Raw genomic sequence first — 12,238 nt, forward strand, 5'->3', positions numbered from 1 at the left:
TCCAACATAGGGAATATGGCCAGATGTCATTTGAGTCTACATATTGGTAGGACACTGACATCCTACATAAGGTCATGTTCAACATTACTTCATTTATGCAAGTATTAACGATTTATTACAGAGGATACATTTGGGATTCAGGAGATTCTAGTGAAAAAGGTTGACTGAATTTCGTCAACATGTTGCTCCCAGATGGCCAAGAGTGATGTTCACACATCAAGGGTTTGCCTGACCCAGACCTCAGTGTATACAGAATAAATCTTTGAAATGTATTAACAGTCAAAAGTCTTCACCCTGTGTTATGAATTGACTGAGTAATTGCTAAAATATAACCCAAGGAGAGAAAACTGTCAGCATGTTTATTCCCACGGGGATCATTTAATATGCATTTCAAGCTTCATCATACACATACGGTTGTAAAACATGTTCCAATAACTAATTATATCTACATCTTAACAGGGCATCAACAACATAAAAGACATAACCAATTTTCATATCACAAAAAAACAACACTACTGTTTTGACCAAATTCATTATATTGTACACACAGATACAGTCATAATATCAGAATCAGTCATTTTCACTCATGACGCATATTTAAATACACAGCATCATGTTGCAGACATAGGCAGAGATCGGTATATGGTCTCTGACATAGGTAATAAAGTTTTCAGTTTCCTGATGGCAGGCAGTGTCAATGATAACCAGATTAGATACAATGGAAAGCATCCCTTGGTAGAAAGGGGCACCTTGACTCCTGCATCCATGGGTTTTATGGCTGGTGGCAGTATTGTATCAACGGGCAGACAAGGTCACATTCAGACTTCTACAGCCTGTCACCTGCTGTGACCAGTTCAAACCACTGACGGAGAGCATCGCTGAGGGTTTGTGGGAGAGAGTTGATATCTCGGAGGATGATGTAGAAAGGGAATGGGAAGCTCTCCATATACGACCTGATCTCTGGCAGCTGCAATGGGATGGAAGAGTTGATCAGTATCTCCAGTTTGCTGGATACAAATCCAGTGGCAACAGTTAGCTACAAATACCCAAGAAAACACTGACAACCAAGTAGATGACACAGAAAGAATGACAGTAACTGATGGTTAATGGAGAAAATATAGAGTATTTATATCTCATGACCTTGAAATTTGACCTGATAATGACAGCTGGCAAAAGAATTCCCCAAGGACATTTGGAAAATGTCCATGCAAGAACAATTTCTAATCAATGCACAGTGGTCGTTAACAAAAAATGACATAAAAAACCTTAAGGGACTGTTAATAATTTATGACTAGAGGGGTGATGATGATTTTTGGAGAAGTATGAACAATTGTCATGTACAATGATCCCCCTCCCCCTTCCCATAATTTTGTTGATACGCTAATGCCCAAAATTGCAGACCCCAGTTTTCTAGTTTTAGAGAAATTTGATTTATCAGTGTATTATCCCATCCATTATTTCACAAAATATTAAATATCTGCTAGATGTCTGACCCACACCTATTATTTTCATAACTTTTAAAATCCATTTAATCAGAACATATACACTTGGTTTTTTTTGCCAGGACATTACATGGTCTCTGCCTTCAGCCATACAGTTGACCAACACTTTTGTTGTGTAACACTGAAAGAGGATACATTTTGCATAGTATGTTGACCACAAGCCTGTTTAATAAAGTAACAATTGCACAAGATGAATACCTATCAACATCAACTATTTAACAAGCTACGGGGAAAACAGGGAAAACAATCCATGGCATGTCTCAAAAAGCAAAAGGCTGAACAATAAATCAACAAAAAAAACAATTTCAAATTCAAATGATTAATAAAATACTTAAACCACAATTATGACAAAGATGTACCATTGATATATTACTAATTGTATAATATATAATATCAATATGTGATTTATTAACATCAATATTAAACATCACATGCAGATCAAACACACCCGCCTGTGCACACTGGTGACTGCGAGTGCTATATATAGTGTGTGACTGACCTACATTAATGTGTTGTTAGAAAGGAGAGAAGGTTAGCACTCCCCTTGATAAGGACGGAATGGGCCCTTGTGGCTCTTACAACACATATAAGGCAGTGGCTCTCTACTTATAGGGGTCACACCTATTTTTTGACTGTTAACAAAATGCAACATGTAGGTGAAAAGTCTGGTTAATCAAAATAATACAACATCTATAGATTTCATGTGCACCTATGCTGAAATAACTTGCCATGTAAAACCAACTCACTTGCAGACTTACTGATTAAATGAGTAGTCAAATATAATTTTAATAAAATGTATTAATTATTACTAATTTTTAATCCTGGATGGTAACCATCAAGAAAAAAGATACGTCAGTTTGGAATCTTTGATTTGTTCAGAACACCAGAAAGTGCCATGGCACACTGACATGACTGCATATGGGAATGTTTCATGTTGTGACTAAAACTACAAATATACATTCCAGGCTGACAACCTCACGTCTCTCTATTTACACATTTCCTTCCTAAATGATAAATGGCACACAAAAGTAAATGAGTATGTAAGACTTGACAACATATAAACATTTTTCATGCTGAAGTTACAGGTATTTGTAGATGTAAAATGCATTCAGCCTCCATTTATGTGATCTTGGTATGATGGACCTTTTAGCTGATGCTGAACCAACTGTTTGAAATGATGACTGTTAGTGGTGCTAACCCCTAACACTACTGCCGAGTCTGTTGTCTATAGGTAGGACTGTTCAGCATACAGGAGGAATATGGGTCATCATCATGTAAGTCTGCACCTGGCACAGCTGCATTACTGTGACCTCTGTCGTTCAGTCAAATTAGTCTATGTATAGTTTGTTGTTAGTGTCATTTAGTTTAAGCAGTCAGCTGTAAGACAATGTGTCTGTATTTCTTCTCCCTGACCCAAGCCCTGAGGCAAAACAGGTTGATTGGCCAAGCAAACACCATTGTTAAACTCGTATGTTTTGTCCACCTGTTTAATGTCTCAGGGTTGTGTCCCATTTGTTACACATGCCAGTTCTTGCAACACTAACAGAGTAACCCTAACTCCTCAATAGGGGGATTTATAGCAAAACAACTTAAATGTCAGATCCATTGAAGGAATTTTGATGTTTCTTTAGTCAAGAAATGTTTGTTTGATTAAAGATGGTTTTAATAGTTGCCATTTAATATTTACATTCTGTAGTTCTCATCTTGAAATGATTTATTGTTCTCAAGGCAGTATTAACTATTTAGTACAATAAACCCATTTATATTGAGAAAATACATCATTCACAATAAATGGCTAGGGATGACCCTTGCATATTAACCATGACTGTTATTCAAAGAGTAGAGTATGTCACATCTCAGGGAGCCAGACCACAAGTTCTTTTTTCAAGGGTTCAAGTCCACAACACGACAGACATGTCAGCACTGGCAATCCATTGACCGGACTAAAGGACCAGCTTCACCAGAATACCAGGACACCACATGACTTCCTTGATGTCATAGAACATTTGATAATCCTTTGTTCAGACTCTTGTTTCATGAAATCTATGTGCTGAGTTGAATCAGAGGTTTAGAAATAAATGATAAAAGACATCAAAGAATGATGAATTTCATAAAAATGGATTTGATGATTACTGCATTCAATGCTTTAATGTCTACATGTATTTACTTTGTGAACCACTCCTTGAGGTAGAGTGAGTGAATTTTACACCCCTTTTGCCAAATTTTAGGAAGTTTCAAGTTGAATGGCTACCTACAGTCAATATACATTATGTTATCAACTTCATAGGGTACACATTTCATAAGTTTTTATTAATAATGTTTAGGAATAAAGGTTAGGGGGTGGCACTTCTTGAGTGTTGTAGCATGATTTCCTCACTAAAGACAGAAAACCTGAATTTAATTCTATATGTTCCTATTGAAAACTACTCACTCACTGTTGGTTGATATCTTCTTGGTTACAAAATACACAGTGTTTTTACTGCAGCATTCAAAGTATATAAGAAAACAAAACATATTGACTGACTGTGTGTACTCCAAGGTTTACAGACGATGGAGATCCTGAAATATGGCATGGGTCTACAATATGTCTGTGACATATAATGTCAAGTACAGTAATGTGACATAACAGTGATGAGTAGTCAGGGGCTGTAATTTGCAGCCCTTCTTTACACAGTAACTGTCTTACATTGTTAAAATTAAACCTGTCAAATTTGCAGGAAATATATTGTGGGAAAACATATATCCTCATTTGTCATACAATGGATAGTGATCTCGGCTGGATAAAGCCAACGGACATTTTCAGTATCTGTTGGGGTATTATGCGGAATTGATGCAAACTAGAGAGGTCATATACAAATTCTAGGGACTTCTTTCACAGTGTAAACAAACATGGCATCATGGGTCAATAGTTGTGTCCAGGTTGATGGTGCTGTCAGTGTTTTTATCTCAGAAAAGTCATGCCTGGTTAGGATAGATGGAGTAGATTACAAAGCGAAGATAGAAATTCATAGGCTTACGAAAAAAACATTTCTCTGACCAACTGTCAGTGTTAGCGAGAGAACGGCACAGGAATCCAGGAGCACAATCTCAAATGAACATTCGAGTGTATTTGTGTTTAAAAACGTACAGGGAACAAGATGACCTAACGCATCCAGCTGAGTGACCAGGAGAAAATATGTGTCACCATGCTTGTGACGTCATGTATTACTATGCACATATTTGTGATGTCATAGATATGCGGGCACATCACACAAAGTTCAGTTTCATGATCTTTGGCAAATGAAATTGCATTTTTTAAAATTATAAAGAAAGAATGACATTGTATGATAAATAGGTTATCACACTTATGTGTTTTGGGATGGTTAATATCTTGTATTAAGATCAAGCTCTATGTATTTAGTTTGCTAAGGCTCGCTAAATACAATGTTTATTCCTAATGAAGGATATTAACCATCCCAAAACACACTCACATGATAACCTATACATACATTGTTTAAGAACTATTCATCAATATTTCTTCATATCCAACTCAAACAATGCAGGTTCATTCAGTATATTCTGACGACACACTGTTAACTGCTTCACCAAAACTGAACACATATTCTAGGAAGTCTCTCAAGATCAGCATGATTTACTTGGGATATTCTAACCTAGAACCACCACTACACACAACACAAAACATTCTGCCCTTGACTGGACCTAATGACTGGGAACTCACCTGTCCTGCCCCCTTGAACCCTTACTACTCACAACACTTTCTGCACTCCCCATGATCAGACCCAATGACTGGGGACTCATCTGTCCTGCACCCTTGAACCCTCACTACACACAACACAACAATTTCTTAAACCCCCATGACCAGACCCAATTACTGGGGACTCACCTGTCCTGCCCCCTTGAACCACCACTACACACAATACTTTCTGCAATCCTCATGACCAGACCCAATGACTGGGGACTCATCTGCCCTGCACCCTTGAACCACCACTACACACAATACTTTCTGCAATCCTCATGACCAGACCCAATGACTGGGGAGTCACCTGTCCTGCACCCTTGAACCACCACTACACTCAGTACAATACTTTCTGCAACCCTCATGACCAGACCCAATGACTGGGGACTCACCTGTCCTGCACCCTTGAACCCTAACTACACACAATACAATACTTTCTGCAACCCTCATGACCAGACCCAATGACTGGGGACTCATGTGTCCTGCACCCTTGAACCCTCACTACACACAACACAACAATTTCTTAAACCCCCATAACCAGACCCAATGACTGGGGACTCATCTGTCCTGCACCCTTGAACCCTCACTACACACAACACAACAATTTCTTAAACCCTCATGACCAGACCCAATGACTGGGGACTCATCTGTCCTGCACCCTTGAACCCTCACTACACACAACACAACACAACAATTTCTTAAACCCCCATGACCAGACCCAATGACTGGGGACTCACCTGTCCTGCCCCCTTGAACCACCACTACACTCAGTACAATACTTTCTGCAACCCTCATGACCAGACCCAATGACTGGGGACTCATCTGCCCTGCACCCTTGAACCCTCACTACACACAATACTTTCTGCAATCCTCATGACCAGACCCAATGACTGGGGACTCACCTGTCCTGCCCCCTTGAACCACCACTACACACAATACTTTCTGCAACCCTCATGACCAGACCCAATGACTGGGAATTCACCTGTCCTGCCCCCTTGAACCCTCACTACACACAACACAATACTTTCTGCAACCCTCATGACCAGACCCAATGACTGGGGACTCACCTGTCCTGCACCCTTGAACCCTAACTACACACAATACAATACTTTCTGCAACCCTCATGACCAGACCCAATGACTGGGGACTCATCTGCAACATGCAACACAAAACCTCCTCTCCACCACCCCACCACCCCATGACATGACCTAATGACCTGACACTCACCTGTCCTGCCCCCTTGAACCCCATTACATGCAACACAACAGCTCCTCCTCTCCCCCACTCCCCACCCAATGACATGACCTAATGACTGGATACTCACCTGTCCTGCCCCTTGAACCCCTATTACATGCAACACAACACCTTCTCGTCTCCCTTGCTCCCCGTCCCTCATGACTTGATCCAATGACCGGAGACTCACCTGTCCTGCCCCCTTGAATACTGGAACTTTGATGTCAAGTATGGAATCCTGGTCAAAAGAAAATACAACACACATTGTGGATTAATGCAAATTTATTTTGGAACCTGGTAGGATGGTAGGATGAATTTTGTCAGGTCAAGACAGGAACTGATACATATTTCTAGGGAAACATGTACTGTAAACTACAGATACAACTCAAACTAAGGGACTACAAATCTTAGTTCTTTATTACCCTAGTTTTATACACGTTGTCTAAAGATACAGCAAGTTGGGGGACTGAAAATACACTTTGTTATGTCCATCATTTCTTCATGAGCAATACCCAGAAGTCTGAGCAAGACCACTCTTGACCTTAATAATATTTTCCTGTTAGCCTACTAAAATTAGCAATCTAGATAACTGGAATTACAGAAGTATTTCATTTCTTGATACACACATAATCTTGACCTATATTGAACTGAGATACTGATGTATTCACCAACAGTAAAGAGGAAGGTGGGTGTTGTTTCACGCAATAATCACTAACATTCCAGCTTTATAACAATGCTTTGTATAATATCAAATCTGCTGCAGGTATAGAAGTTAATTTTACAACGCACTCAGCAATATTCCAGCTATGTTGCAATAAATAATCGAGTCTGGACCAGACAATCCAGTGATCAACAGTATGAGCATCAATCTACAGAAATGGGATATGATGACATTGTGTCAACCAAGTCAACGAGCCTGACCACCCATTCCCCAAAGTTGCCTCTTACGACAAGCATGGGTTACTGAAGATCAGTTCTAACCCGGATCTTTATGGGTAGCAGGTACAGAAGGAAATAATATGACCAACAGTTTCAGAAACGTTTCTTATGTCCAGCTAGACAAACTGCTGTGTCTGTTTAACTTTCCCTACCTTTGACTGTGGATTGTCGATGATGACAAACACCAGGAAGATATTAGCTTCGCGTGCTTGTCTTACAGCTGATTGAACAACCTCCATTCCCTCCATGAACAATCCTCGGCCATCAGACACAATCAGCAGCAACTGTGACGTCTCTGGCTGCCCAACCATGCCCTGCTGACGTTGCCGCGCGTCCACCATAATGGAGGTTGCTTGCTGTAGTAACTGCGGTAGATGTGTCATGTAAGTTACTGTGTGGGTACGTCTACATAAGTGTGGATCTGATTCAATTAAAGTGACTGAGGTTGATGTATTCTGAGTTATAGATCAAAATATTCCTAGCATATGATGAGTATTAGACCCATTTCCAGAACTGTACTTACCTGGGCAATCTTTGTCTTTTTCTGTTCAAACGTGAAATGCTGTAGGATACTGGCTCCTGATTGGTTGGTGAACTGCTCGGAGAATGGATGTAGCTGCCGAACACACTCCCCAAAACTGCAGACAGCAAGTTCCCCGGACTCCAGCAGGGTCAGGGCGTTCGAGATCATGGCCAGTGATTCAAATGCCAGCTGAAACCAACATTATGTTGTAACATGTTTACTAACGTTAGACACACAATAAAGTACATGCCTGTAGAAGTCTACAGTCACTGTGATCTTGTACTGAGCAGTCTGACTGCTTGTCCTTCACACCAGAATAATTGCCTACAGCCAGTATGATCTGGTACTGACCTGTTTAGAGAGGTGGTCAACAACTTTGGGAGAATACACCTACCTGTTAGAGTGGTTGTCAACCACCTTGGTAGAGTGGCCTACAGCCAGCATGATCTGGTACTGACCTGTTTAGAGTGGTTGTCCACCATACTGGAAGAGTCGTCTATTGCCAGCATGATCTGGTACTGGCGCTTGCTTGGTTTTGTTCTGCGTAACCAGATTTTGTCTTTACGGAACTGACTTGCGATGTAAGGGATAACCTTCCTCATGTTCAGGCGTTTCCCAGTACGATAGTCTCCCCTGAAACAATACGGTTCAAGGTAAGTAGCAGGTAACATCAACTATCCAGCTCAAGTGATTGTTAAATTTCCCACACTGCAAGAACAAGAAGTATCTCACTATCTTATTCAAAGCTACAAAAAAGAAATGGGAATTTTCTCTTGTCAAAGACTACATTTTGAGCAAAAATTCCCTAACCATCCCTGAATGTGTTACAGGTAGTCATGATGTGAAACTCAATACCCATCCCCATGTTGGCTACACTCCATGTGGATGTACCTGAGTTTGGTAGCCTGTGACGGTTCCAGGACGAGACGGAGCTGCTCACACAGATCTTGGGCCAGGCTGGCGGTCAGGGCATCGTACTGCTGCCACGCCTCTGCCGCTGCTGCTTGCTGAGAGAAAATCAGGGTTACATTCTTCAACGTGTCTTTTCCAATGTAGTATACATCAGCACATATGCCCTATTTCATGTGATATGGCCTTTAGGAGGGCAATTAAATATTCTTGTACACAAATAGAAGGAAAAGTAAAATTCACCAAGAGCTGGTAATTAGAACCAGTCTTTCCTTACTAAAATATAAACTTGGTCAAAGCAACAGATTTTGTCACATACTTCTGGAAAACGAAATACATCTTCAATTTCTTAACTTCAGTGTCTATCCTTCTTACAACACCTACCTCTTGAGGAGTGGCAGCCTGCTGATGGGACCAGGCTGTTACATTCTCCTCCAACTCTGCTCTAAGCTTCTCCTCATCAAAGTCACCTACCTAGAACATAGGAAACACACAGGTGACTTCAACCATGTAACACCTACTCCTACGTAGAATACAGAAGAGTTTCTACAGTGTTGTGCTGAAAATGGAGTATGTGTGGTTGATGGTTATGGAGGTTTCCGTAAACCCATAAATGTGTATGGTTGAACTGCTAGCTTTCACATTTCTCTTGACACAATGAGTGAATGGATGAATATGTGAGAGACAGCCCTGCCTCTGACAGACTGAGTCTGTCTGTTCAGTTGTCTGTCTGCCTGTGACTACTCACTCCAACATCCAGATGTAAATGTTCCAGCACTGTATGTATGGTAGACTCTGGGCCTCTCGCTGCACCTAAGGTCAGGACCTTCTCTCCCTCTACCTCCCCTTTCTGCTCTTCCTCCACATCCATGTCCTCATCACCCCTGTCCTCTGTGGTCCTCTTTGTGTCCTTTCCAGACAACTTAGAAGGTTCCTTAAACTCAGTCTTGTCATCTTTCTGAAATACATAAGAGAATAACATTCATTTCCTCACCCACTACAAACAAAAACCATGCCAATAAGAAAGTATTGTCTACAATTCATCATTGTGTAAACATAGATAATATCTGCTTAACAGTTAACAACTGTCTTTGTTTAATTATTTATGATAAACTATGAAACGTTACATTTTCTTGCAAATTCTCTTGCAGTTCTAAGTCATCATCCTCTTCCATTGGCTCCGCCTCCTCTTCCTTCTGATTGGCTACTGGTTGTTCTTCCTGCTGCTCAGCTGTAGCAACATCCAGGGTCTGGGCCTCATGGTGGGAGGTGGCCTCCTTGATGTGCTCATACAGGTCAGATTCTTTCTGGGGTTTGCTTTCCTGCTCCTGTGAATCTTCCATTGTTCTGTCTACTGTCTTCAACTTCTTATACATCTCTTCTCGGGATCCTAGACTACGGTCTTGGTTTGACTGTCCAGGCCGGCGCTTGTGTTGCTAGAAATATCATCATCATCATAAGAAACTGAAGAGCTATGCTTGTATTAAGGTTTTCAGTAAACTCACCATTAAACAGGTGAACCAAACAGTACATTATGCTTTATGCCCAAATTGGAAAGATTAAAATGATACCTGTTAGCATATATCCATTGAGGATATCATCAATCACTGGTCTATCTGGTTCAGATTTGATTAGTTACACACAAATATGATTTAGTTTCACAAAATTGCCACCTGTGGCATTTAACAACAAACAACATTTACAAATGGACCAGACAAAGCAACCAATTCTAAATTGTTTCTTACAGGCATGGCAAAAGTCACAGTCAGAAGTTTCTATATTGACATTAAGCAGGTGTCAATGAAGATGGATTAAGGTCTTCTTACCTTCTTGTGTTGTGGAGTTGTTCCGTCCGTCACCTGTGACGATGACTCCCCCTTGTGACCCTCGTGTTCCTGCGTCATAGAAACACCCATTCCTTGTTGCTGCAACAACAACCACAGTCCAGTTAAACACACTTAGAAATGCCTGTCTTAATTATCTACATTATCAGTGAAAATTAGAAAAACCAATCACAAGTGCCTGTGTGAAGTGCACTGATCTTTTTAACAAATCGGTTGCCATATCATCCCCCTCAGGAGTTCACCTGTTCGTCATAATACCACTATGTTTAGAATTAAGGTCATGATGATCATATTGAAATTTGAATGACAGGGATACCTGCATTATGCTCTAAATCTACCACATGTGCAGCATTTCGCTGTCAAAAATCAATTCGCAAACTACAATGATGTATTTTTACATACTTTGATGACATTACTTGCCTCTGAACCAAACCATTCCCATCAAGAGTAAAACCAGGAATGAGATTTTAATTTACCAGGGTAAACCTGAAACCTTTGTGGCTTTCTAGGAACATTTCTCAAATATTCCTTGCTCTAAATTCAAGAAAAGAACTGAAACTTTATTAAAGATAATATAAAAGTCACTACCTCCTGATCAGCACATTAACCACAATTCCAAAACATCATAAAAACTTTACAAAAGCAATTGGTCTGTGAACAACTCATAAAATTTATTTCATTGATCTTACCTCTTTCTGGTTGTTATCTCCAGTAGCTGCCTCGTCCTGTGCTGTGTCTGTCATCTGGGCACTGTCTGTGTCATGACTTGTCTTTCCCCTCTCATCTACAGTCTCCATGCTGTCCTCAGTCTCACCATCCTTCTGTGTCTCCTCCTCAGGAGTATCCGGGATATCCTCATCCTGGTAACATATCACAAGATTCAAGGAGCTCCTCTAAAAGTGATACGTATTTCTGATCCCTGAAAATTCTGAACATCCTGAGTATACCCAAAAGGTAAATCATATGTGGGATTTGTCATTCTCTGACCATACTTCAATCTGGTCTATCAATGAAGCTCTTACATCAGTAATGATTTTAATAATCCATCCTGTGTGGGTGGATTGTCATACTGGGAAAGTGTACCAGTCACTCCTACCTGTGGTGAGACTCCAGATTCCCCATTCCCCTCTTCTTCCTCGGCTGTCTTATCCTGGTCCTGTTCCGCAGACAGAGGTTTGTCTTCACCTTCTTTTCTCTCAGTCTGCAACAAAAGATCAGTAAATATTTACCTTTTCTAGATTTGAAGACAGTGTCTTGCACAATCCACTTTCACCAGAATGCTCCATTACCTCATCCTTCTGTTCTTCTTCCTCCATGTTTTCTTCTTCCCCTTCCTTCTCCCCTTCCTCTGTGTCAGGGACGTCCTTCCGCTCCTCCACATCTTCGCCGCCATCCTGCTTGTCCAGGTCTGAAAACACAGAGAAGAGCTCTATCAGAAGAAATGAAAATAAAAAAGCTATCTCACTAAACAACATGACTGGACAAGATAAAACAAACAGGATTTTTTGGCACCAACATGTGTGTTCAGCAGGGTCATAAAGGTCTTAGATCA

General features: G+C 40.6%; 1 protein-coding gene and 1 non-coding gene across 2 annotated transcripts in view; one reads left to right on the forward strand and one right to left on the reverse strand.

Moving 5' to 3' along the window:
- Positions 1-92: 92 nt before the first annotated feature.
- The window catches only part of LOC137286150 (midasin-like), a 130,130-nt gene continuing 117,984 nt past the window's right edge, over positions 93-12,238 (reverse strand). Inside the window, exons 86-98 of the mRNA XM_067817826.1 lie at positions 11,976-12,094; positions 11,783-11,887; positions 11,376-11,546; positions 10,669-10,767; positions 9,970-10,278; positions 9,591-9,800; positions 9,227-9,316; positions 8,825-8,940; positions 8,392-8,566; positions 7,934-8,122; positions 7,563-7,775; positions 6,662-6,709; positions 93-967 (exon numbers count right to left, since the gene is read on the reverse strand). Coding sequence (XP_067673927.1) covers positions 827-967; positions 6,662-6,709; positions 7,563-7,775; positions 7,934-8,122; positions 8,392-8,566; positions 8,825-8,940; positions 9,227-9,316; positions 9,591-9,800; positions 9,970-10,278; positions 10,669-10,767; positions 11,376-11,546; positions 11,783-11,887; positions 11,976-12,094 — 1,985 coding nt within the window. The 3' untranslated portion in view covers positions 93-826. The remainder of the gene's footprint in view (positions 968-6,661; positions 6,710-7,562; positions 7,776-7,933; positions 8,123-8,391; positions 8,567-8,824; positions 8,941-9,226; positions 9,317-9,590; positions 9,801-9,969; positions 10,279-10,668; positions 10,768-11,375; positions 11,547-11,782; positions 11,888-11,975; positions 12,095-12,238) is intronic.
- Positions 2,012-2,131, forward strand: LOC137288353 (U6atac minor spliceosomal RNA). Its single transcript, XR_010957128.1, has one exon. It is a non-coding gene; the product is annotated as a U6atac minor spliceosomal RNA (small nuclear RNA).

Source organism: Haliotis asinina, chromosome 6 (assembly GCF_037392515.1).
Source record: "Haliotis asinina isolate JCU_RB_2024 chromosome 6, JCU_Hal_asi_v2, whole genome shotgun sequence".
NCBI classification, from domain to species: Eukaryota; Metazoa; Mollusca; class Gastropoda; order Lepetellida; family Haliotidae; genus Haliotis; species Haliotis asinina.